Source organism: Lynx canadensis, chromosome D3, assembly GCF_007474595.2.
Source record: "Lynx canadensis isolate LIC74 chromosome D3, mLynCan4.pri.v2, whole genome shotgun sequence".
Lineage (NCBI taxonomy): Eukaryota > Metazoa > Chordata > Mammalia > Carnivora > Felidae > Lynx > Lynx canadensis.
In genome coordinates, this window is record NC_044314.2 from 71,485,982 (window position 1) to 71,511,738 (window position 25,757).

At 55.3% G+C, this 25,757-nt stretch overlaps 2 protein-coding genes and 1 long non-coding RNA gene across 11 annotated transcripts; all 3 read right to left on the minus strand.

Moving 5' to 3' along the window:
* Positions 1 to 2,781: 2,781 nt before the first annotated feature.
* Positions 2,782 to 8,881, minus strand: OSM (oncostatin M). Of its 3 annotated transcripts, XM_030336701.1 has the most exons (4): positions 6,653 to 8,881; positions 5,605 to 5,675; positions 4,984 to 5,117; positions 2,782 to 4,321 (listed from the first exon to the last, which is right to left on the minus strand). In XM_030336701.1, the coding sequence occupies exons 2-4, from the start codon at positions 5,624 to 5,626 to the stop codon at positions 3,773 to 3,775; spliced, it is 705 nt and encodes a 234-aa protein (XP_030192561.1). In that variant the 5' UTR covers positions 5,627 to 5,675; positions 6,653 to 8,881; the 3' UTR covers positions 2,782 to 3,772. The 3 variants fall into 3 exon arrangements, with proteins under 3 accessions (XP_030192561.1, XP_030192560.1, XP_030192559.1); XM_030336700.1 differs by lacking the exon at positions 5,605 to 5,675; XM_030336699.1 differs by lacking the exons at positions 4,984 to 5,117; positions 5,605 to 5,675.
* Positions 8,882 to 11,226: 2,345 nt separating this feature from the next.
* On the minus strand, positions 11,227 to 19,644 carry LOC115528517. 2 transcript variants are annotated; one of them, XR_003973278.1, is made up of 3 exons: positions 18,928 to 19,644; positions 17,374 to 17,486; positions 11,227 to 13,308 (listed from the first exon to the last, which is right to left on the minus strand). It is a non-coding gene; the product is annotated as an uncharacterized LOC115528517 (long non-coding RNA). The 2 variants fall into 2 exon arrangements; XR_003973277.1 differs by lacking the exon at positions 11,227 to 13,308 and having other exon boundaries at positions 15,549 to 17,486.
* Positions 19,645 to 20,100: 456 nt separating this feature from the next.
* On the minus strand, positions 20,101 to 24,702 carry CASTOR1 (cytosolic arginine sensor for mTORC1 subunit 1). Of its 6 annotated transcripts, none has more exons than XM_030336695.1 (9): positions 24,435 to 24,702; positions 23,733 to 23,803; positions 22,365 to 22,552; positions 22,146 to 22,278; positions 21,762 to 21,888; positions 21,227 to 21,340; positions 20,971 to 21,053; positions 20,770 to 20,864; positions 20,101 to 20,639 (listed from the first exon to the last, which is right to left on the minus strand). In XM_030336695.1, exons 1-9 carry the CDS (start codon positions 24,545 to 24,547, stop codon positions 20,571 to 20,573), a joined length of 993 nt encoding a protein of 330 aa, XP_030192555.1. In that variant the 5' UTR covers positions 24,548 to 24,702; the 3' UTR covers positions 20,101 to 20,570. The 6 variants fall into 6 exon arrangements, with proteins under 6 accessions (XP_030192555.1, XP_030192556.1, XP_030192558.1 ...); XM_030336696.1 differs by having other exon boundaries at positions 21,762 to 21,885; positions 24,435 to 24,700; XM_030336698.1 differs by having other exon boundaries at positions 23,733 to 23,831; positions 24,435 to 24,501.
* Between the last annotated feature and the right edge of the window lie 1,055 nt (positions 24,703 to 25,757).

The window sequence follows — 25,757 nt, forward strand, 5'->3', positions numbered from 1 at the left end:
AAGAAAATCTGGGTTCAAGCTGATGCCTGCAGCAAGGCCAGGACCCCTTTATCTTCCTGAGCCTTTGTCCCTTCACATAACCACTGGAGAGGAAACATACACTGTGGGCCCACAGGGTATCGCCACTCCAGGAAAATGTGCCTTGTATAGGATCAGCTCCTGTGGCACAAAAGCATTATTTGGGCCCCCGCCCCACTGCCTGTCACAGCAATGATTGTGGGAACCCCAGTCTCACCATCAGAGAAAGCTTATTCTGACTTGAGATGCAGACTCTAGAAATGTCACCCTGCAGGCTCTCTGTAGGCTACCTGTGGCCCCCAGGGAAGCCCCATAAACCCTTCTGGATGGGAGAATCAAGGAGGAGGGGGAATTCGAACTGGGGCTCAGGGCAGAAGGGTAGGAGGCTGAGGCTGGGAATGGAGGGGGGAAGTCCAGGCTTCAGGGAGGTCAGGATGCCTATATGGGTTAGGGAGCCAGCAAAGCATGGCTCGAACACAGATATGAGCGGGCAAAGCTGGCCTGGCATGAGAGCAGGGGCCTGGCATGTTACAATGAGGGGTTTGGAATTGATACCACAGCAGTAGGACAGGAAGGAGTCTCTGAAGGTTTGGGAGCAGAAGATACGGTGGCAGTGACATTTTTGACCGTGTCCAGGGAGCCAGGACCTGGCTGGCTGTCGGGAGAGCAGGAGACATGTGCCAGAGATGGGATGTGGGAGAGATCGAGGGACCTTGTGATCAACGGACAGGGGAGAAGCTGAGAGAGGTGACGGTGAGGACTGGGGCTCTGGAACCTCTGTGGGGGCAAATAGGAAGCAGAAATCAGGTGTGGGGTGGAGGTGACTTTGGCCCTGAGGCCTTTGGCACAGGGCTCCCGGCAGAGGTTCCTAGAAGTCGAGTCTGTAGGCTTGGGAGAGCACCAGACTGGAGATGGCAGTTTGGGGGCACCTGCAGCTGTGGTCTCATCAGGGTATGACATAGAGGTGACAAGTCCTCAAAGGTGGGACCCCTGAAACTCCCTCCCCAGATTCTGGAGCTCCCTGATCTGCTTCCTACGGAGTGGGTGCTGTTCCAGCTCAAAGTCAGACACCTCCCCTTAGGCTTATCCACAGAGTAAGGGGTTGGCAAGGGGCCCAGGCAGGGGTAGGGGGCAGCCACCCTGGGCTTCCCAGCTCTTCCTCCACAGACCAACCTCTGCTCACTCCGTGGGCAACCGCATGCCTGCCGCAGCGCCAGCTCCCCTTCCGCTCCGAGAACCTGAGCGTGCCTGGCTTTCGGCGTCTGCCACCTCCCACCCACAGCTTCCCAGCAACTCAGCCTGAGGAAAGCCCCCCCTCCCCTATACCGGGGCAGGGCAGAAAAGAGAGAGGCCCGGCCCCCTGCCGTTGGTGGCACTGGGATGGTACCACCCAAGCCAGCCTCTCTGGCATGCTGCTCGCTGAGCTCCTACTGGGTGCAGGCCCTGTGCCGGGTGCTGAGGCGGAGCAAAGGGAAGCAGCTGCTGTCTCCACATCCTTGGCAGCTCTAGGCTAGTGTGGGAGGCAGATGGTAAAGCACCACAGCAGGCAAGAGCCTCCCAAGAGGACAGTTTTACGAGGACAAATAACCAAGTTGCTGGACCCAGACCATGGGTGGTAGGGAAGAATAGCTGAAGATGCACTGAGCAAAATGACAGGGAACGGTGTTCCAGACAGAGGGAACAGCATAAGCAGAGGCCTCATGGTAAGACGGAGCCCTGGGCATATCGAGAGCCAAAAGGTGGCCTGTGTGGCAGAGCCTCAAGAGCAAGGGAGAGCCCAGTGGGAGATGGTGGAAAGCTCTTACTGGGGACTTGGTAGGTCACCTGGAACACATTGGGCATTGCCGGGAAGACTGTTGGTTGGGAGTCAGGGTCCGGAGTTCTGTGCTGGAGTTCCCTCTGTGATCTTGAGCAAGATGCTTCCCTTCTCCGGGCCTTTTTGATATAAATCAGTGACGCCCCTGGCTCACTATATGCTGATCCTGGAATGCTTGGAGCCTTTGTCCTAGCTGTTTCTGCCACCTGGGGACCCCACCCCCTCTCCTGTGCCATTCAGATTTCAGAGTGGATGGAGAGGCTTCACCTCTCCCAGGGCCATGCCTGTTGCCTGAGGTTCTCACTCTATTACATCACCCGATTTCGTTTTGCAGAGCTCATACCCCAATATCCTGAGTTGGTTCTTCTGCATGTCTGTTGCCTATCTGCCCCCTAGCCTGGGAGCTCTGTGCCCTTAGGGACTCATGACATTGCTGGCCAAGTTACAGAGGTTGAAGAGTAACAGAAGATGCTCTGGCATCTAACAGACCTGAATTCAGCATGTGTCCGCCCTCCCAGAAAACGTGTTCTGAGGACATGGGCAGGTAACTCAGTCTCCCTGAGACTCAGTCTTCTTATCTGCAAAGTGGATCTTATCTATTGCAGAGAGTCCTGCCAGGAGCCCTTCAAGAAACAGGTTCAAGCGCACAGCAGGTCACAGGCCATGTCTGAGGCAGGGTCTGTTACTATCTTGTCTATTTCACATAACACGCATAAGCACACGTACCCCCCAGTCACACACCTACAGGGGCCCACACATTCCAGCTTTCCTCCCTCCTCTCTTGCTCCCAAACCCTCTAGTCCCTAGCATCTCAAGGGAGTCACATTCAGACACAATACATGCCCTGTTTGAGACACCCCCACGGTCAGGCCTCCCCCCCCCCCTTCCTCCAAGAGGCTAGATTCCCTCAAATTCTTTCCCACAAGGCAACAGAGAGACACAGGGACTTTAGAAACCAGGCAAGTTTTAAATATATGTTGGCACAATATTAACTTTAAATACATATAAATAAGCCTTATAAATAGGAAACAGATAAAAACTGATAAAAATCGATAAATTAATCATATCCCTGCAAAGAATTGGCCCAGCAGCTTCTGGGACTCCCTCGCTTCAGCATGAGAAAATTTCATGATGCACCACCAGGGGGAGGAGCCAGCAGCCAGGACCCAAGACTGGGTACTTCCAGACACTAGGTCTTTACTCCACGTCCATTTGCACTGCATTTGATATCCACTGTATGTCATAGAATCCCAGCTACTGGCAAGCAGAGAGGGCTTTACACGGTCCCAACCCTCTTGAATCACAAAAAGAAAACTGAAGTCCAGAGAGGTAAGGTGGTCTTCCCGAGGCTACACAGTGAGAGGGGTTGAGCTGGCACTTGAGCCCCACTTTTAGACACCCTACCCCGATCAGCACTCCTTCTAGGACACTCTGCCTGTGTCACAGCTGCCTAAAATGAGGTCACCCAGATGTCCAGGTGTCTGGCCTGAGACTGTCAATGAGGCATAAGAGGCCAGCTCAGGCCCTGACCTCCCCCTCGGAACCATGCCTCCATGGAAAGGAGGAAGTCTGGGGTCAACAGCCCTGCAAGTCATGAGAGGGAAGGGCCGACAGGCCTCTGGGGAGCAGAGCAGGGGGGGCAGTCAGTCTGGCCATGAGTCAGCCTGTGTCATCAGACCCCTGAATCAATGGAAAGTTAGCCCCGCGTGGCCTGACCTGGCCATCCCACCGAGACTGGGGAACTCAGGGCTGGGGGTTAAATGGTCTAACCCTCCCCTCCCCGCCTGGAGGAGGTAGAGGGGCCTGCTTGGCTCCCACCCCTTAAAGTGCGCTTCTGAGTGGGGGGGGAACAGAGGAGAGCAGGTTTGGAGGCCGGCGGGGATGGGCCATCCTACAGAATACCTGTGAGTCCTTTATCTGTCAGGGGTACCCCTAAGGCTACCGGGGCAACCACCCTCTGGGCATGAGTCTTTTGTTCCTGCTGGAGAGATGCGTCCTGTGCTTCCCCTTCCGCAGGCCCCGGCGGGGGCTGTGTCTCCGGCTCCGACTCAGGCTCTGCCCCCACTCTCGGAATACCTGACCCACGGAGTGCATGAAGCGGTGGTAGCCATGCAGGAACCTGCAGCCCTCCAGCCTGCGCTGAAAGGCGTCTGAGATGGGGGTGGGTGACGGAGAAGCCCCTGGGCCTGTCGGAGTGGGCTCAGTCTTCTCCAAGGAGCCTGGAAGCAGCTGGGCCATGCAGTGGATATTGTTCTTGAACCCGCGAATGTTTAACTTTGCTATATTTAGCTTCTCTAAGTCCTGGGCTTTGAGGATGTCCTTCTGTAAAGTTCTCAGTCTGTGCAGAACGTGGCCCAGTGTGGTGTTAAGGATCTGCAGAAATTCCTGCCTGCTGAGCCGCTGCAGGACATCTTTGCTGGGGAAGACCCCGGGGCGCTCCTGACAGTGCTCCTTCAGACCATCCTTGTCCAGGCCTTGGATGCTGATCTGGAGGGAAAGGAGAATCAGAGGGTGAGTGCTAGAGCCCCCACCACACACACACACATATACACACACACACACACACACACACACACACAATTCTGCTCTGGTCAGCCTTGAAATGCTCAACCTCATGTGTCCCATCCAATCCCCCCATCGTACAGATCAGAAACTGAGGCCAGGGAGGAGCAAGGACTCTCCCATCACTGCAGACAGGACAGAAGGATGTTGGGGGGCTGGCAGGTTGAGGTGACTGCACAGGCGGTGATTGTGGTGTGCAGAGTTTGAGTGGGGGTGGGTGGGTAACCTTGAGCTTTTTTAGGAGGACGGGACTCTGTTTTGTTCACTGTTACATCTCTGAGGCCTAGAGCAGGGCACATGGGTAGGTATACAATGGAGTTGAGGTTTTCACTCCGGCCCACTGAGCTGGGAAAGCTGTAACGTCTCCTTGGCATTTCAGAGGAGTGAAGTGCCAAGGAGTGGAACACTCCAAGGCCTGGAGTGTTCAATGTGGCCCAGGAATAACACAGGGACTTGGTTTCCCCACCTGCCCCATATCGAGTAGGGGTTGGGTGAATGGGAGTCAGGTCTCATCTTCTCTGGGCTCACTGCTGCCCTAGGCCTACTATTCTCTGAAACTCAGATGCCACCAGGGGCCAGGCGCTCACATAGGGGTCCAGGAGCATGCTGGTGTGCTGCATGAAGTCCGCCTGCTTCTGGAGCTGCCCAAGGAGCTCTTGGTAGTTGTCCAAACAGCTGCCCATGGCCGGCGTACTCAGGAACAGGAGTCCGAGGACCAGACCTGGGGCAGAGAAGGGGGATGTCACCTGAATTGGGGAGGCGGGCGGCTTTCAGAGGGGAGGGAACCTAAGAGGGCCTTAGAGGGCACAGCCCATCGTCTCAGGCTTCGTGCCGTCACGGGTGGGGCTGGGCACCGTGTGTGCACAGGAAGGAGCACCTGCTGGGGCCACCACCACCTCCCCCGTGAGGCACTGCCCAGCATCCAAAACAGGGCTGCACTTCACCATGCAGGCCTTTGAGAGGAGGTTTTGGGGCCCAGTTGGACCTCCTGCACTTGCCAATCTTCCCAACCCCAGGATCTGACACACAGCAGCCCAAGTGGGGCTGCTGCCTGCAAGACCTCCGGGTCCCCCCGTAACAGAGCCTGGCCCTCCTTGCAGGTGGGCTTAGCCTGGCAGCTGCCTGGTGCCCTGAGCTATGTCTGTACAAACAAGAGAGCCCCCATTTTACTGACAGGAAAATCAAGGCACTGAAGGAGAAGGGCTCACCCAGGTCACACAAGGCCAGCATTGTCCTCGACCTCTTGCACCTTCCTCTTCTCTCCCTTCATGTCCCACATCTGTCAGGCCCACCAGATACGCCGTGAGCCAGAATGTTCGGGGTGGGAAGAGCATACTTACTGCCGGCCAACCTCCCCACACCCACCCCCCCAGGCACCGGCAGCCATGTGGTCGGAAGGGGCCTGTGGCGCAATGGCCCGGAAGGCAGTGACACCATGTTCCCTTCCTAAGAACCGTTCAGCTCCTGGGGAAGGATGAGGGGCTGGCCACCCAGGCACGGCGACCACAGGGCACTCCTCGCCACCTCCTCAGGTATCTGCTGCTGGGCTTGGGCAGGGGAGTCCGCGTGAGCACCACATGCACGTGGGACTAGGGTGTCTTCATGGGTGTGTGTCCAGGTCTGTGTGAGGTGAAAGGAAGGAGCTGGCCACAAACAAACGTTGTGCCCTGTCCACCGTGGGGGCCCAGGCTGCATGTGGGGGTTCCCAAGTTGGTGAGATTGAGGGCTCTGAATGACATCACATGGCTCTGTGTGCGCGTCATCCTGTGGGTGTGGCTATGTGTGCTGTGTGATTGTGTGGGTTCCAGGGTCCCTGGGCTTGGCTGGCTGTGTGTATCCATTCCAGACCCTGCAAATCAGGGCAAGAAGGAGGCTTCACCACCCCTCCAGACATCACACTGTTTTCCTCTTGGCTTCTGCAGCTTCCTACTCTATCCAGCACGTCTCTCACCTCCCCTCTGCTTCTCTAGCTTCTCCCCTCAATCTATCCCCTTCCCTCACTCTCTTGTTCCCAGAGCTGCCTTTACATCACCTCCCCTTTAGAAGCCTTCTGGGGATAGTCCTTCTCTACCTTGTAAAGATGCTGTGTTCTCAGTGGACCACTTGCTTTGCCTGACCTCCCAGCTCTCCCCCCTTCTCAGCATCCTTCTGGTGCCCAGCCTTTCCAGCTCCCAAAGGACAGAAGGTGCCTCTGCTCCCCGCTGGTGCCCAGGGGCACAGCAAGTGGGTACTGGTGGAGAGGAAGGAAGTACTTACTGAGCAGCGTCCTCCGCATAAGCTGTGCCCGCATGCTGGGTGCCCGAGCTCCGGCCGGCGCCTGCTGGGGGTGACACCTCCTGGCTGGGAGCCCTGCGGGCTAGCAGCCACTTTATGCCCGCCAGGGCGATTGGCCAACACCTCGTGAGGTGGGTGGGGAGCAGAGGGGGGGGAGGGGCAGGCCTTCTGGGAACATGACCCCAAAAACCAAAGTTTCCACGGGCGGCCAATGGGCGCTGGGTGCGGTGGCATGCCTGCTCCTCCTCCTGTTTTCTTCGAATTCGTTCTTCGAGGTCAACCCCACGCCCAAGGATGATGCAAACCGCAGCCCCAGCCTTCCTGGGGTGAGTAGGGAACATGGGGGTCCGAGCCATGTGCAGGGAGCTGTGCCCAGGATAGAGGGGAGAGTGTGCCACCTGGGGCCTCAGAGGGCCCGCAGGCCAGGCTCGGCCCAGGAGCCATCAGCCTCAGCAGCCACTGTGGTTTGGGACTGAGGGGAGCGAGACATCTTCCTTCTTGAGTGCCCTTCCCGCCCTCCTGCTGGGGCTGTTGGGACATCTGTGAGCGGAAACCACCGGGCTCTGGGCACAGAGCCAGACCCAGGCTGGCAGCCCCGAGATTGTGGTTCTGGCCCCAGGACCTGCATCCCCCAGTGGGGCTCCCAGCCATCTCCTTTCTCCCATCATGCAAACCCCTTGCAACCAACCTTCTTTATCCCAGGCCCATTGCCCACACCTAGGCCCTTTCTTTACAGACAGGGTCTTCTGGGGGAAAACAGGTGCTTAAAGCAAGAGAAACAGGAGGTTAGGGCTCAAGCGGGCTGACATACTGTGTGACCAGAGGCAAGTCATTTAACCTCTCTGGGCCTCAGAGGCCCCACCTGTAAAAGGAGGGTTCAAACAGTATTTTCTGGCTCAGGCTCACAGAGCTGCTGCTGTCATGGACATAAAAGGCAAAAGTCCTTTGAAGGAAAAAAGAAAGCTGAAAGTCTAATTCCAAGTACTAGCTGTTGAGGGATGGTGTGGGGGGCGGAGGAGATGGGGAAGCTGTGAGCTCAGAGGGGAAGCCAGGGTGGGGGAGTCGCCGTGGTGACGGTTGGGGACCAGGTTTCACTTTCTCTGAAAGATAGTGATTGTGGGTTGGTCCTCAGCTTCTCGCAGACCTCTGGACATCAGAGTGAAGGAACCCTGGAGACCACGCCTCTCTAGTCTACCTGTTACTTTGCCTAGGGTGAAGGAGGCCTGGGCTAGGGCAGACAAGGGGGCGGAAAGGCTGGCTCAGGCCTGCAGGTCATGCCTGGCACCCGCAGCATATCTACCAGGCCCGGAAGGGGGTCTGTGGCCTGCACCCTCAGGAGCCCGGTGGGGAGGGGGGCCTCGGAAGGCTGGGAACCAGGGTGGGGCCTCTGGAATCCGCCAGGGAGGCCTGGGCTGCTCCAGCTGGGGAGAGCATTGGGCCCGTGGAGCCTGAACAAGGAGAGCCGAGGTGGCCAGGAAGGAAGAGGGTCGGACACCCTTCTGTCCATCCATGTCCCCAGCACCCATCATGACCACCAAGGCTATTCCTACCTGTTCTCTCCTCTGTATATACACTTAACATCACTCGTTTACCCATTCAAAAAACTTTTATCTGGCCCTTCTCTGAGCCAGCCATTCCCAAGTGCTAAGGATCCAGTAGTGGGTAAAACCAGACACACCTCCACGCCCAGGAGGCTGTTCGTCACCCCCCACCCACTCCCTGGCACCCCAGCATGGTGCTTACCACACCCACCAGTGCCACCCCCAAAGGCCAGTTCTGGATTCTCCTCCTGAGAACGTCGCTTCTGCTAAATTCCTCATCTCTGTGCCCACCCCCGCAAGACTATTTCCTGGGGCCCAAGCCAAGCTGGGATCCTTCTTCATTTCACATCCCTGATCTCATCTTGCAACAGCCCTGAGAGGGAGAGCACCCAGGCAGGGATGCTTTGGCTCCTTTTAATGAGGAAACCGAGAAGCTCGGGGCCTGGCTCCAAGCAGGAGAGCCACATCCAGCAGGAGAGCCTCTTGCCCCTCTCAGCTACTGCGGACCAACCTCCACACTCGGGGGAGAGCTACATGCCTTCACTTTCCCGTCCCCGTGTCACCGTGTGTGGGAATAGTTAAAAGGAGGCGACATTCAGCGGCGCTTGGGTGGCTCAGTCAGTTAAGCATCCAACTTCAGTTCAGGTCATGATCCCGCAGTCTGTGGGCTCGAGCCCTGCCTCAGGCTCTCACTGACAGCTGAGTTGGCTTTGGATTCTCTCTCTCTCTGCCCCTCCTCAACTTGCTCACGTGTGCTCTCCCTCTCTCTCTCTCTCTAAAAAAATAAATAAATAAACTTAAAAAAAAAAAAAAGATAAAAGAGGAGGGGGCATTCAAACCAGGGCTGTCAAGTCTAAAAGACAACGCTCTGAGCACGTAGCTAACCGAGGTTCAGTGTGCAGGCCCCAGGGACAAAGGCCACCAAAGGCAAAGAGGGCTTCTATATTAGTTTGCGCGGACTGCTGTAACAAAGGAGCACAGATGGCAGGACATAAACAATAGGAAGGCATGTTGGCGCGGTCCTAAGTCTTGAGACCCAGGTGTCAGCAGGGTGGATTTCATCTGGCAGCCTCTCTCCTTGACTTGTAGATGGCTGCCTTCTCATCTCCTCACATGGTTGGCCCTCTGTCTGTCTATCCTAATCTCCTCTTCTTATACGGACACCGGTCATATTGTATTAGCCCCACCCTCCCACAATGACCCCATTATACCTTACCTCTTTGAAGGTCCTATCTCCAAATACAGCCACATTCTGAGGTACAGTGGGGTTAGGTCTTTAACATATAAACTTAAGGGATAAAATTCAGCCTATAACAGCTCGCAAGTGGAGGGCATGGCTGGAGGGCTGCAGGGAGTGGGGACGATGGGGGAGTGTCCAGAGCTCGGTGGGAGGGGACAGTGATGTGTAGGAGGACAGGGAGTGGCCCCAAGGTGAGGAGACCCGGCTGGTCAACAGAGCAAAGCATGAGGGGAAGATGCGTCAGCGTTTCTGGTGAGGTCAGCACCCAGTGACGTCCCTCTCGCCAGCAGGAAAAGCTTGCAACATGGCCCAGCCAGTATAAATAGGCTCCCCGACCACAGGCCCGGGCTGTCCCCTCTTCCCGGGCCACGTCAGCTAGGTCCGCGTGATTTGGAGGGGGAAAGAGGACCAGCTTTGTTCCTTAGAACTGCTGTTTCCATGTCTTTCCGGCCCACCCTCCGGCTGTGGGGCTCTACTGCTTTAAATGCAAGAAAAAGACCTGGGGTGACCTTTGTGAGTGGGTCAAAATGGAAGGCAGGAGGCCATTCATCTGGGAAGAGAGACAGTGATCTCTGACCTGTTAGGGTGGGAGGTGGAGATCCATCCAGTTACCGGTCTTAATTTGCTTATGAGCTCAGTGTTCTTGGCCCAGTCACATCCCCTTTCTGAGCCTCGGTTTCCCCTGTGGACTGCAGTGCCACAATTTAACAATCAAGAGACAACCCAATTTTAAAATGGGCAAAGGAGAAATGAATAGGTATTTCTTCAAAACAGACAGACAAATGGCCAATAAATACATAAAAAGCTGCTCATCATCGTTAGCCATCAGGAAAATGCAAAATCAAACCCGCAATGAGACACCTCTTCATACCCACTAGGTGGCTACAATCAAAGACAGACAATAACAAGTACTGGAGAGGACACGGAGAAACCCAAAACCCTCACAGGCTGCTGGTGGGAATACAAAATGGTGCAGCCGCTTCGGAAGGCTGTCTGGCAGAACCTCAAACCGTTAAACATTAAGAGGTGTCATACACCAAACTATTTCATGCCTACATACACACCCCAGAGACTTGAAAGCATACATTCACACAAGAACTTGCACACAAATATTTATAGCAGCATTTATTCACAATAGCCCAAAAGTGGAAGCAATCCAAATGTCCATCAGCAGAAAACAGATTTTTAAACTGTGGTATATCCATACAATGGAATATTATTCAGCCACAAAAGGAATGAAGTACAGACACATGCTACAATGTGGATGAGCCTCAAAAACCTTATACTAAGTAAAAGAAACCAGTCACAAAAGGTTGCTGGATGATTCCATTTATATGAAATGTCCAGAATAGGTTAATTCATAGAGACAGAAAGCACCTGAGTGTTCCCCAGTGCCTGGAGAGATCTAAGGATAAGGAGTGACAGCTAATGGGTATGGGGTTTCTTTTGGGGTGATGAAATGTTTTTGAATTAAATAGTGGTGATGGTTGTACAATCTTCTGACTATACTAAAACCCACCGAATTATATACTTTAAAATGGTGAAGTTGATAATATACATATCTTGTATCTCTATTTTTTAAAAAATGCAGTGGTAAGTGCTATCTCAAGAGGACAGTGAGGGTAATTTGGTGGATAATGCGTGCAAATGCCTAGCTCATAGCAAGTGCTCGATAAATACCCGCCAGCCACTGGGGCAGACAGAGGCGTACATTTGCTTATGTCATAGCATGGCTTTGAGGACGATTGGGAAAGACGACATTACATAAACCCTGGGGTGAGCAAGTATCTACCAGGGCCCTCCCCATGAGACCAGCGAGGTCACCCTGGGCTGGAGGATCCTTTGGCTTGAGATGTGCCACAGAATTCTTCTGGGTCCTGGTGTGTCCACAGTGTGGGAAGCCTCTGTGTGTCCAGTGGCTCCCCCAAATTGGGTAACTAAGCCCCCTTCCAGAGGCCTGAACCTTCAGAGAAATGCAGCATAGAGATAGGGATAGAAGGAACTCACTTCTGTTCAGGAGGCTCACTGTCTTCGGCAGTGGGGCGGGGGGCGGGGGACAAGCATCTACTCTGAGATGGGATGACCAGGAGATAAGAGCGCTGCCCTGCTATCTTCTCTCTGGCTGGCCTAGAACAACCACCCCCCTCATCCCCTCTGAGCCCAGGGTCCTCCTGAGAGATGAGGGGATGGGCGAGATGAACACAGAGGGCCTAGAACCCTACAGGCTCTAAGCACTGAGATATCACTGTAAATAAAAATAACCTTAACCATCAAACAAGGATCACGAAGTCCAATGGAGTCCTGACTTTTCTCATGCTGGCAACATACAACGCCTATTTTGAAACATCACGTTCTTGCCAAAAATGTTTTGGTGCCCAGGCACGTGCCATTTGCCCAGTGGTAATAATCAGACGTTTCTGGAGCTCTTCTGTGGGCTGCACCCAGTTCTGAGCACGTCCTCCTACAGGCTGGCTCTGTGAATTCTCCCAACCATCCTCACAGAGATCATTGTGTCTATCCTGTAGATGGGGAAACTGAGGCCTGAGAGATGAGGTATTTGACGGGAGGTCACACAGGTGGGAGGGAGCAAAGGCAAGTTGGGCTCCAGGCAGCTGTCCTAGGTCCACACGATTGGCCAGCACACCATACACGCAGTGGCTTGCCCAGAACTCATGCAGCCACATGGCTCAACAAACTTGAAAACAAATGGTTTTCACAGTGGGAAGATGCATATCCACTTGGTCAAGGGCCAGCCAGGGAGTGATTGGGTGAGGAGGTCGGTATTTCTACAGGTCTGGGGTGGAGGAGGGGGGCGGGGAATGCCAGTTTAACTGGCAAAAATGCAGGAGAGAGATGCTTCAAATGCCACATGGAGAGGACTGCATGAGGTGATATGCAAGCAAGACTGCATAGGTCTGGTTTAGAGAAAAGCAGGTGTGGCTGGAAGTCTTAACAGAGAGGGAGGAAAGTCAGGAGGGAGGAAATGGATCCACCCACCAAATGGCTTTACTGCCATTGCAGTCCCTCCAGGGGACTTGTACAATACAGCCTGGTGCCACCCTCTTGTTTAAAACACTCCCCTGGATTCATGCGGACGTTTGGTGAGGCCAAAGTTATTACCACAGCCACCAGGCCCTGCCCACCCCCCAGCCTCACCCATACCTTTCTAGCCCACTGCCTTCTCTGACTTTCCTCAGTCCCTCAGGGGAGCAGAGCACTCACCTCATGGCCTTTGCATATGCTGTTCCCACTGCCTGAACCTCCTCCTACTGAATGAACTGTCATCCAGACATCAAGGTCCAGTCCAAGCTTCACCTCCTCAGGGAAGCCCCCCCTGAACTTCCTCCACCCCGGGCTGGTCCCTGCCCACCCCTGACAAAATTCCGAGAGGGTGTGTGCTGTGGTTGTGGCTCCTCGTTGCCTTTCCAGAGCACAGCACAGTCCACGTCATATAGTAGGTGCTCAATAAATCTTTAGTGAATGGATGAATGCATGACCACAGATGTGGCCATCTGCAGAATCCCCAGGAAAGGTCACCTGTGGCTCCCAGGGTACAGGATCCAGATGTGTCCCTCCCATATCTAGTGTACCTGCAGCCAGGCCTCTGGAAGTTCAGGCCAACCTCACTGCTGGGCAGGAACAGGTTTTCTTGAAGCCTTTCTCATGCCTTCTCTTGGTCATCTTTCCCCAAGGAAATCAGAATTATATCACTCACAATACACCAAAGCACATGATCCTTTTTTTAGGAAGCCTGGATTTTAAAGACGCTGACTTTTTCCTTTATGATATTTTTTTAAGTGAATTCAAAATATATTCTTTCACCCACTGCAGATTTCAACACTTCCCTGGAAAACGAACTGAAAAAGAAAAAGACAAGGCATTTCTCCTACTTCCTTTAAAGAATTCACTTCAGAATGAATTCCACATAAGCAGTACCTGACAGCCTGATAGAAAGGGGCCAGTCTTCACTAGAGGGCACAATCCTACATTTTGCAAAAAGAGACAAATCATGGTGGCTTTTCAGTCCCTCACTCAACCTATATTTAAGGAATTCACTGTATGTGTCAGGCACCAGGCTAGGTATGGGGTAGAGATCAGCAAGAAAGACTAGGCTTATAGGTAAGTGAATTTGTTGTGAATGTCTTTTAATGTCCAGGTTTTGAAGGGTGAATAAACATACAAGCCAACATCCAGCATGAGGAAGGATCTGGAAGACCCATCACCTGTCAGCCGGCTCATTTCTCACCCCAGGGCACAGGAGGGAGCGCCCAACCCTGCCTGGCCCTTCGTGGTACCTTGGAATCCAGCACTACACCTATGTACTGAGCAGAACCAATCATAATCCTTTCCCAAGACTGATGTCAGACTCAGGGGACACGCCTCCCTTGCATGGCCGGGGTTTCTGAGCTGGGATGTCACTGGTCTGATGCCAAGAAAGGTCACTTTCCCAACTCCATGGGGTGGGGTGGGGTCCCGTCAAGTGGGTGACAACATGGCTGGCACAGCCAGGGAGGCCAAGCGACTTCCTTGAGTCCTTGGTCTCTGCCTGAAGCCAGGACCAACCCCTTGGCTAGTTCCAGCTACACGGGACAATGATGTCAATCTATTTTCTGCTAGTTGAACTGGTTTCCTGGCACTTGCAGTGGGGAGTCCTTTGTCCTGCCCCAGTATGAGGATGGAGGCAGGAGGGGTGGAGGCTACAGAGGAAGTGGGGTGGGCTTGGAGCCTTCTCTTGGTGCCAGCTGCTGTGAAAGCTCAGAACCTCTGCTCAACAGAGAAAGCAACTGGAGAAAGATGGGTACAACCAGCCAGGGTCCCCATGGGAATGTCTATGATAGTCCTGGTGCCAAGGGGAAGTCCAGGACAGAGGTGGGACTCACTAGCAGGGATGCCTGGAGGAAATGACCTGGGAAAGGTGCTGTGGAAGACCTGCCTTCTTCCTCTTGTTCTTGGGGAGATGCCAAGGAAACTCTGGGTGTTAATCTTTTTATTTAATGTTTATTTTTGATAAAAAGAAAGTATGAGCAGGGGAGGGCAGAGGGGGGGCAGAGGATCCGAAGTGGGCTCCGCACTGACAGCAGTGAGCCCAATGTGGGGCTCAAACCCACAAACTGCAAGATCATGACTTGAGCCGAAGTCAAACACTCAACCAACAGAGCCCACCCAGGTGCCTCTGGGTGCTTATCTTGATAAGAAAAAAAAAACAGATCCTGCAGCTCCAAGGGGAGAAAAGGCCATCAAAGCTTGCTCTGTCCAAAGGCCTACTGGTGGACAGTAGGGTGGGCACCCATTCCATGGGTGATGGAAGTGTGGCCAGCTGGGGCCAGGACACCTTGTCCACAGAACAAGCATGTGAGGAAGAGAAGCGGAACTGTATGGCAGTAAACACAAATGTTGGGCACCCTCCCCTAGTCAAGAAGGCAGAGCTTAACAGCCAAAAGGTGGGAACCCAAATGTCCGTCAGCAGATAACAAATTTTTAAAAAGTGGTGTGTCCATACAATAGAATGTCATTCAGCCACAAAATGGAATGAAGTACTAATACATGCCACCACCTGGATGTACCCTGAAAACATCAAGCTGAGTCAAACAAGCTAGAGACCAAAAGTCACTTATTACAGAATTCTTTGTGATATGTCCAGAATAGGGAAATCCAGAGATAGAATGTAGATTGGCAGCTGCCAGGGGCTGGTAGGAAGAAGAATGAGTGACTATTGATGGGTATGGGTTTCCTTTTGGGGTGACGAAAATGTTCTAGAACTATACAGGTGGTGGTTGCACAACACTATGAATGTGCTAAACGCCACTGAGATATTCACTCTAAAATGGTCTGTTACATACTATGTGACTTTCACCTCAATTAAAAAAATTTGGCAGGGGGCACCTGGGTGGCTCAGTTAGTTAGGTGTCTGACTCTTGGTTTCGGCTCAGGTCATGATCTCATGGTCTTGAGATTGAGCCCTGAGTCAGGCTCTGGGCTGACAGTGGGGAGGTTGCTTGGGATTCTCTCTCTCCCTCTCTCTGCCCCTCCACTGCACGTGTGCGTGCACTCTCTCTCTCTCTCTCCCAAAATAAGTAAACTTTTTTTTTTTTTTTTAAAGGCAGAGCTTAAAAGTTCTGGCAACTCCAGAAAAACCAAGGGGCTGGAAAGCAGTGAGTCAGTGGCAAGGGAGCAGGAGAGAGTCAGAGGCCTCCCACGGCCCCTCCTGTTACAGCCTGGTTAGCACTTGTCCCAGAGCTCTTGTTCGTTGACTTAGAGAAGGCTCACCTCAGCTTAAAAGGCCGGGGCATGCCTGCTCAGGACAGGGCCTGACAGCTGCCCCAGGGAGAGGATCCCAGTTTTGGGGAAGAACGAGTCTAGGGTGAGGCACTGGAGGTCAGAGCAAGCAGAAGAGCTGATACGGCCAGGAGGTCTCAAAGGCACACCTCCCGAGCAAGGGTCTACCCAAGGCTGGTGATCACGGAGGGAGGAGACAACACTAAGATTTTGTTGGGGAAAATATACTTGTGCAGCCAGATGACAGGGAGACCTGCAGGAAGTCTGGGGGAAGCGCAGGTGAGGACAACTGTGGGCTGAATCAGGGCCCTGGCAAGTGGGGAGGGCCAGGCTGTGGAGGACACTGGAGCTGGGAAGCCAGGGGTGTGGGGGGAAGGGGGTCGATTCCTCTGTGTCCTGGTGGAGGGCCCACGTTGAGGGGCAGAAAGGCAGGCCAAGCTTGACTTCAGGCTGCAGACAGAAGAGGAGGGACAGAGGAGGAATGGGCAGAGAGGTAAGAGGGAGACCAGGGAGGCTGAGGCAGCTGGGGCAGAGGGTAAAGGTAGAAGGGTAGGATCGGGGGGCACCCAGCACAGCCCATCAGTCCCCTGGTGACTGCAGGAAGCTGGGCCTCTTGAGATTAGGGAGAGGCAGGGAGGCCTGAGAAGATGTGGGTCCGGGGAAGGAAAGTGGACAGGAAGGCACACACGGACACACACCTGAACATGAAAACACAAGATGCAGATACGTGCACGGGCACACGCAGACATAAAAAGCTGCCATTCCACAGACAAAAGCAGACATATAGAAACCAGTACCACAAGTGCTCACACGTGCACATACAGTCACAGATGCACACTCCAGCCACGCCTACGCGGGGCACACGCAGAAATGGAGCCAGGCACGCAGCTGATGTTCATATGTAATTGGATGTACATTTGGCCATAGACAGAGGCACAGGTACACACTGGAATACACTGACATGGACACAAGTGTGGACAGACAGACACACTTTCTGGCAAAAACAGGCTTATCTGTAGAGACGCACACAGAGGTCTGCACTGACCGCAAGTACAGCCCTCTACATGCACACCCACACAGAAGACACCCATGCAGCACACACATCTACACGGCATCATGACCAACCGTTCTACACGAAAGAAGCTCTGTGCACCCCTATTCGAGGCACCGTGGCTCTAGAACCCCGGCACCAGGGCCCGCCTGGGAAAGTGAGACACAAACCGCGGCCATTGCGCAACACACCTACTGGGCCCAGCTCAAGGTCAGGGAGGAGCCAGGGCCAGTCCTCTCGTGCCTGCCCACGCACTCACTGCCATCGGCGGCAGACACCAGCCACCGACAACGGCCAGCCACCGACGTAGACAGCTGGGATTGCAAGGGATCTTGCAAAATCATCCCCATCCCTCAGGGTTCAGCTAAAGTGTCCCTTCCCCCACAGAACCTCTCCAGGCTGTGGCCACTGTTAGCCTTTTTGAATTCTGGTTTTTGCCGTGCCCAGCTCTGTGACCTTGGGCAAGTCACTCCACCTCTCGGTGCTTTGTTTCCCCCTACGTAGAGAGGAAGGTAATGAGAACGTGTGTTGAGTATATGAGCACATCCCTTCCCACCTCTTGCACAGATGGGAGAAGCAGCTTCCCAGTACTCACAGTCAGCTGGCTGTAGAGGGGGCTGCCCTCCTGCCTCCTGCTTGGTTCCTTCCCACCAGATGGGATCTTGGGGCCAGGTGGAACATCGAGAGGGTGTGGGTGTATTCTCCTTTCTACACAAAACCAAGAAGCCAGCTTTGGAGCAACTTGGCAATAAGCACGGGACCATACAGCCCTGCCTGGCAGGGGTAGGGACAACTTTAAACCCTGAGTTTCTGCTCAAATAACTTCAAAGAGGACTTACAAGATCATTTCCTCTGCATGGGCATGCAAAATCAGAAAGGGTGGAAATGAGCCACTGACTCTCCCCGCCTGAGGTTTCCTCATCTCCTGTCCCCACCCACCCAAGAGCCCCCCACCTAGGTTCACATCCTCCCAGCAGATGTCAGACACTGGGCTGGCAGTCAGAGGGCTAAGAGCACCTTCCTACTCCCCAGGGGACTGTGGGTATGGTTTTCCCCAGACACAGGCTACCATCTTTATGAGGATGAGCACTCAGGCTCCGCAGTCTGGGGCCTTGACCCTTGAACTCAGGAATGGCTGTGCTGATGTGGACAGGTGGACTGGGGCTCCCAGGGTTGGAAGGACAAGGATGTGGACTGTGTGCCAGTGAGCACACCCCAACCTCAGTTCTGAATGACCCAAGCTGAGCTCAACTCCAGGCCTGGGTTGACCATACTGACTTCCTTTGTTCTAGAACCCTTCAGGGGCCTGGTTGGGACCAAGAGGTGATTCTGGGAGCCTCCCACCTCAGCTTGGGACAGCTTAAGGCCTGTCTATCTAATGGTACCCAGAGCATCAGCCACATGTGAGGTCCAGAGTCATGTTCCCTCTCAGCTGAGTGTGCCCCAGTCACCTCCCAAGCCCTGTGCCCTGACCCCAGGTGGGTCCTGGTCTTCCTGGCAATCTCAGAGCAGATCTCCCCATTTGTAACCTGCTGAAGGCCAAGCTGACTCAGTGAGTCCCAAGGATTCTAATGTCCTGGGAGCTAAGCCCCTCTACACAGACTCACACATATGTGGCAAAGAGACACACGTGAGCTCTAGGCCTGGGTCCAAGTCAGACTAGCCCTCTGGGGCATGCCGGTGGCCCCCCTACCTGTGGGCAGCATGCCAAGAACTAACCAATGCCAGGTTAAGACCTGGTCTGAGGGACTGGGAAAACCCTGATGCCACCTGGAAAGCCGGGATGACAGAAACATCCAAATCAGTCCATGACTCACAGGGACTCATAAGCAGACAGATGGACAGAGTCCCCAGAGCTGAACATGGGGCCCAGGAGCTCTCTACCTGCAGGTCAGGAACCCTAAGGATTCTGGTGTTAAAGCCCCCACTCAGCCCAAGACATCCCTTGAACCAGGGCCCAGGGTGGGCCCTCCAGAGAGAAGCCAGAACTCCCCAATTTCCCCCCAAGTCAAACTACAAAGCAATGCCACCTTCCCAGGGCCAAGAAGAATAGGGATCCTGAAGGAGCTGCCTCCTAGATCTTGATACACATGAGGAAACAGAGGCTGAGGGGAAGGAGATGGTCTAGGGTCCCCGACCGCTCACTCACCAGGCTGGGCTGTGCTCTCTGCTCCTTGATCTGTAGCCCCTGGGTCCCAGGGGTAGGGCGGGCACACTGCCAGAGGCCTGGCCCCCGTTCTGGCTTTTCTGGGGAGCCACTGCAACCTCTGAATACGCCGAAGTCACACCCTTCTTCCTTTCCTGAATGTGGGCGGGTCTGGGCTGAGGGTACCTGATAACCTCCCCAGCACATCTGTAGGGCCCCATCTGGCCACAGTGGAATCCCAGTCTTGTGGAGCAGGGAGGCAGCCCCTCTGTGACAGGAAACCTGGGCCCACATGTGCTGAGCCTCTGGCCCAGGAAGGCAGCCTTTGAAGGCACATTGGGTTCCAGGTGGCCTCCAGGCCCCAGTCCTCTCCTTGTGGCCAGGGGAAGCCCAGTGTGTGGACTCCCAGGTCCCCACTCTGGCTGGCCCCCCTCCTACCACTACTCCAGGAGAGCCCTGGTGACAAGAACTAACTGATTTTTTGGTCAACAGGGACTCCTGTGTGGGACCTCCAGGACTCAGGCATGGTCTGAAAGCAAGCAGGCAGCAGTCTAGAAGAAAGGTGCTTTTGGGCCCACCTTGGGGTGGCAGGGAAGGCTGGAGGACTTCCAGGTGGGATGGTCTGGGAATCTCTAACCATGTTCAGAACGTTCTGGACTATTGCAAAACAGCAAGAAAGGAAGAAAGAGCGGGGCGCCTGGGTGGCTTAGTTGGTTAAGCGTCCGACTTCAGCTCAGGTCATGATCTCACACTCTGTGAGTTCGAGCCCCATGTCGGACTCTGTGCTGACAGCTCAGAGCCTGGAGCCTGCTTCAGACTCTGTGTCTCCCCCTCTCTCTGCCCCTCCCCTGCTCATGCTCTGTCTCAAAAATAAATAAAAACATTAAGGAAGGAAGGAAGGAAGGAAGGAAGGAAGGAAGGAAGGAAGGAAAGAAGGAAGGAAGAAAGAGGCTAGGCTTCAGAGGCAGGTAGCCTTGGATGGGAATCAGGTGACCTTGGCTAAGTCACATCACCTCTCAAGGCTTCAGTTCTCCCCGAGGCGAGAACTGAGTCAGGTGAGCCCAGCCAGAGCCAGCTACACAGGGACAGACCAGGACCTCAGGCAGAGGGGCTGGAAGGAGCAGCAGAGTAGCCATGGCTGAGCTCAAACAACCCCCATGGACCACAGCCCAACCCTTTATAACTATAAGCCTTTATTAATAAGTCAATAAAAAAGGGAGAAAGATGTAAAAATACTTTTCTTGGAGGCCCTGGGAGGGGCAGGCACTGTCAGAACTCACCTGGCCAGGGAAGGTGACCCAGCCAGAAGCAGAATGGAGACCAGGGCCCTGTCCAAGGGAGCAGCTGGCTCAGGGCACTGAGAGGGGGGATGTCTTGGGCCTCAGGCAGGGAATGTGCAAACACTGAGGCCGAGCAGGGAGTGAGGGGTGAGGGCTTCCTGGAGGAAGCCCAGAGCACCGTGTTCCCCTGCGTGGGCAGACACGCGTGTCCACGTGAGAGCCGGTGCCTGCACGCAGCTTACATACAGAGAGCAGAAGGAGGGGTCCCCCAGCAGGAATGGGGGTGGGGAGGACTCATCCCAGAGCTTGAGGAAATAGCTTAGAGAAGTCTCTGGAAGCCTGGGGTGAGGGGACAGCATGGAGGCCTCAGGAGCCCTGGCCGTCCTGCCGTCGTTGGAGGACCTCAATGGCGCTGCCGATGCCATCCTCAGGCACCTGCGGGCAGGTGGACGGAGAGAGGGGTCAGGGCCATGCTGACTTCCTGGCCCAGATGGACTACATCCTGTACCCTCCCCACTCTCCTGGGCCTCAGTGTCTTTCCAGGAGCCCAACCCATGGTGCTTACCAGGGCATGGTCAAAGTTGAAGGTGCTGATGTAGTAGGCAGAGATGTCGGCCGCAGCCAGGGGGCCTGCGATCTGAGCCACGATTCCACACTCATCTGAGGGTTATGGTGGGGGGGGAGGGGGGGTGCATGTGGATCATCCTGGTTGCCCCCCTCCCCCAGATTCCCCCCAAGTCCCCAGCCCACCAGGAGCAGCCCTTACCAAAGCCCAGAGGCTGTCCACCGATGCGCACCATCCTCCACAGCTCTCCCGAGGAGCTGGTCAGCAGGAGGTCACTGGGGAACCTGGAGAGGCAGGCAGGCAGTGGGCAGGGCACCCACCTGTCCCCTCCCTGCCCCAATGTGAGCCCCTGGGAGCAGGTTGACCTGGTGACCTCAGAGTCTGATGCTCCACCTCCTCCTCCCTCCCTAGGACTGGCTTAGGATCTATGGTCCACTAGGGGTCAGGAGTCACATACTTTTTCTGCGTCTCAGCATCCATGACGATGGAGATGTAGCCCTCGATGAGGGAGAAGGCAAAGAATGTAATAGAGCTGGGTCCAGGACCACCAGAGGCTGCCTCCTTGGGGGCACTGGGAAGGGACAGAAGGCTCAAGTGCTCTTCAGGGCACCCGGCCCACTGCATCTCCTCCTATCTCTGGGCCACTCTCCTCCTCTGTCCAAGGGCCCTGATCTCCTGATGGTGTCAGGTGGAAGTGGGGGAGGACAATAAATCTCGCCTGTTCCAAAGACACTGGACCCCAGGGCTGGCAGAGGACCAGACCAAGGCATGGCTCGGGGTTGTCTGTTCACAATACAGGAAAGGGTTGCAGCTGTGGCATCGAGATCTTCCCTGAACATCAGTGAGGGGCACACGGGTATCACAGGCTGCCAGGAACCCAAGACATAGAACAGGGCACAGAGCTGCAGAACTGAGGGACAAGCGGAAGGTAGTGGAACACAGGATAGGGAACAATGGTGTGAAAAGAGAAACAAAGTGCAAACAAGGCCCACCTGTATGAGTAGAAGAGAACATCGATGAGGGTGGTAGCAATGGCTGGCAGTGTCTCAGGGTCCAGCGTAAGGACACAGAAGCGGTTCTGTGGGCTCTGGATGGGATGCACAGTGGGGCTGGGTCCTGCTAGGAGGGACCAGGCAGCAGCCGGTGTTAAGGAGACTGTGGGTTGGGGTGCCCCCTGGTGGCCAGATAGGGCCATCTGGGTGGGGTGTAGGGTCATGCTCTACAGGAACCCACCTCTTTTCTCCACATTTCCCTGTCTTGTGAGGCAGTCAGTATCAGCTGGTATCCCCATGCCCGCAGACCAATCCTCACAAGGGAAGGGTCCCAGTGGGAAAAGGAGGCCCTGCGTAGGTCTGGGTGTCAGAGGGTAACCTCACCATGCTGAGAACGGGGAAAGCCATTGCTGGAATCATCCCTGGCAACAGGCACAGGCTCCCCGCCCACTTCTCGGTAAATGTTGAACTCCTGGGATAGCGTGTGGATCACCACAGACAGGTCCTGTTCCCGCACCTGGACCACAGGGAGATGATATATCACATGAGCCCCCAGGCACCCATACCCACCCTGCCCTGCACTGGAGCTTGCAGAAAACTCACCAGGATGAAGTCCGTCTGGTAAGTAGACAGCATCAGCACAGACACATGGTGCTCGGCCAGTGGTGCAATGACTGAGCGCGCGATTTTGGTGACCCCAGCAGCCTGCACTGCTGCACCACTGTGGGATGACACGTTCAGCACCAGCCATGTGGCCTCAGCCACTTGAAGGAACTCAGATGGGGGTAGTTCTGTGAGCAGGAAGTATACACCATGTCAGGACCTACTGGGCTGTCCCCTGCCGCTCAGTTTCCCTGTCTATGCCTTGGCAGGGGTGGAGAGGGGGGAGGTGGGGCGTGCTCTACCAAGGTAGGAGCAGGTCTGGAGACTGGGGCTGTCTCCCTCTCCTAAGTTCTGCTCCTGAGAATTGCATGTATGTAAGGACTGAGAAGTTCTTCAGGTGCTGGCCTGCCAGGGATCCAAACTTTCCAGTTAAGACTGGAACTCCAGATTTAGACAGACCTGGGTTTAAATACCAGCTTCACCATTTACTTGCTGTTGACCTGGGGCAAATGATTTAACTTCTCTGAATCTCAGTTTCCTCATCTGTAAAATGGGATGACAGCATTATATCTCATGATGGCATTCTTTGGGTGAACAGAGGTTTTATACCACCTGGCACCACCAGGGGGCGCCAGCAGATCAGGTTGGCAGAGAGATGCCCTTCTCCCTTAGCAGACCCAGACTTTCCCGCATTACAAACAGGGAAACTAAGGCCTGGAAGGGTCCAGCGGATGGGCCAAGCCAGTTTCATGGCCTGAGACTCCAGACCTGTGAGGACGGGTCAGGCTGGCAGGAGTAGGAGCCAGATATCAGCTCCAGAGACCAGGGAGGGAGGAACCAGGCTGGCGTCCAGTCCGGAGCAGAAGCTGGGGCCAAGGTGTCTGCTAATCTCCCAACCGCAGCCAGGAGGCCCCCCAGGACCCTGCCCTGGACTGGCTGCCTGCTCCTGCATTCCTTTCCCAGCCCTCAGACTCCTGGAGTTCCCAGACCAGTCAGGGAGGGGATGATCCGCACCAGGGAGATAAGTCTAGCGTGAAATAATGGCCAGGGGGATATAAATGCCTCAGGAACACCCCGATTCTTGCTCTGAACTGTAACTGAAGCCCTGCTACTGGCCTGAGGCTGCCAAGTGCCTTTCAAACCCCTGTCTATAAAGTTCTCATGGGATTCTATTAGGCAAGAACCATAACTATACCCATTTTACATAAGAGGAAACAAACAGCTCAGAGAGAGGAAGTGACTTGCTCAAGGGCACACAGCCAGTGAGTGGCGGAGTCAAATTCGCATCCAGATCTTGGGACTCTGGATTCCAGCATCTAGTGAGAATCCCACAAAGAGGGGAGCACAACATCCTTCCCCAGCCCCCACCTTTGAAGCCCTCCTCGTCCACCATGAGCGTGTAATCCTCGGGGGTCTCCGTCAGGCTGAAGAACTTGCACCTGGATGGGGGTGGGGGGCATCTTCAGCCTGGGTTGAGCGGAGGGGGCGAGCAGACTTCACTTCAAGCGCCTGGAAAGACCCCTGCTTGCCCCCTCAAGCCCCAATTTTCTTCTCGGGCCAGGGGAGTGTGGGCCTCATCACCGGAATCACAAACTGTTTTTCGCCTCCCGACCTCCGCAGAAGCTCCAGACCCTCCATTCCGGAAGGGGAGGCTCACCCGCGGCGACACCCCCAGGGGCGTCGGACTTTGGGCCCCCTAGATCGGTCCCTCTGACCCGATGGGAGGCATCTGGAAAAAGCTCCCCATAGTCGCCAGGAAGGAACTGCGTCCATTTGACACCACTCGGAGTTAAGCATTGCCCACCCCGGGTTGTTTGCGCCTTAACTAGCTCTGGGAGGGGGCCTCACGGGGCCGGATAGGCGGCGGTCCCAGGGAGGTAGGCCCAAGCCGGATGGAGGCCGGGACGGGGGGGGGGGGGGGGAAGGGGTGCGGGGAGGGCGGGGGGTAGAGAGGAGAAGGGCCCTCCCCGCCCGCTCCCGCTTGCCCCGCGGCTATGTTAATCTCCCGACCCCGTCCCGGAACAACAGCGAAGCCCACCCCCATCTATGCCTCCGAACCCGGGCGCGCACCGGCTGCGGCGGGGTAGGAAGAGTAGCTTGATGAGCGGGTGGGTGTAGAGCCAGAGACCTGGGCGGGCGAGGCTCAGCACCCGCACCCGGTGCTCTAGGATGTGCAGCTCCATCACGGTCCGCGCGGACCCGACCGGGTCGCCAACCAGACCCAGACCGCCGCGGGGGGCGGGGCGGTGGGGGCGGTGCCGGGGGCTTAAAGGAGCCGCTCTGCAGCCGCTTCCACGCAGCCCGCTAAGCCGTGGATCTTCCTAGCCCCATGCCGTGTCCACCTCCCTGACGGCCACGCCCTCAGGAATGAGCGGCCTATCTGGAGTGGCCACGCCTCCTTTTTGAGGCCAGAGCCTCTTCCCTCGTGTTCCAGCCCGCCGAGCTCCGCCCCCGATGACTCCGCCCCTTTAGCGTTGGCTGGAGATTTTAGGCTGATCCCGCCCCATTGAGCCCTCTAGGCCCCGCCTATGCCGCGCCCCCTCAGCCGGCTTTTCCGCAGGCCTCCTGCCTTGCTGGGGTCGGGAGCATGGGGGAGGTGTGGAATAGGTTTTTGTCCTTCGGGTCCCCATATGGGTCTTATGATTGATATCCTTGAGGCTCCGAAGGGCCGTGAGGCGAACCAGGGCTCAGCTGGGACCAGAGTGTCGCCTCCAAAACTCTGGAGTATGGAGGGGTATGCTGTAAAGCCCTGGTGACCCTGTGATTCTCTCCCAACGAAGTGTCCTGCTGCCTTTCTCCCTCTTCCTCTTGCGGAGGAAGAATGCACTTACTCACGGGGGTCATAGAGATAGGGAGGGCCCCAGCCACTTATGTCTGAGCAACATACTGTAGGGTAGGGTAATGAAGGTGGCCAGGCTTATTTATGGCTTGAGACCCCTCAAGACTAAGTGGGCCAGGGATGCCCCAGGCTCAGACTTCAGTAGACACTCCCATGCATCTGGGGCTCATGGGTACTCAGATCTCAGACTTGAGACTTGAGCCCTGTTGAGACCTCCCAAAGAGTGAGCCATTAGCAGAACCCAGTTGGCCTGAGCACATGTAAACTTGCTTCATGCCCAGAGAGGCCCTCAGCACTGGCAGATGCCCCAGATCTGAGGCTTGTTAGGACCAACTTGGGCTCATTTCAACATTAGAATGTGTTCTGCTCAGGCTGCCTCAGGTCTAAGAAGACTTCAAAGTCTAAGCAGGCATCAGCATACCTAGGCTGGCTCTGTAGCAAGACAGACAGAGCATGCTCTGGGGGACCTTTTTCTGGCCCAAGCATCCTTAGGCCTCAGATCTGAAGCTTTGAACCAAACAGGTTAAAGCAGGCCTCAGGCCTGACTGGGACCC

Coding starts and splice junctions, on each gene's coding strand:
- OSM (XM_030336699.1), bottom strand. CDS start 6,904: ATGCCACCGCACCCAGCGCCCATTGGCCGCCCGTGGAAACTTTGGTTT. Junction 4,322..6,652: donor TATGCGGAGGACGCTGCTCA/GTAAGTACTTCC, acceptor CTTTCCCTCCAG/ATCAGCATCCAAGGCCTGGA.
- CASTOR1 (XM_030336693.1), bottom strand. CDS start 24,161: ATGCTTAACTCCGAGTGGTGTCAAATGGACGCAGTTCCTTCCTGGCGA. Junction 21,889..22,145: donor CTTTCCCCGTTCTCAGCATG/GTGAGGTTACCC, acceptor GGTCCCTCCTAG/CAGGACCCAGCCCCACTGTG. Junction 20,640..20,769: donor TCAACTTTGACCATGCCCTG/GTAAGCACCATG, acceptor ACCTGCCCGCAG/GTGCCTGAGGATGGCATCGG.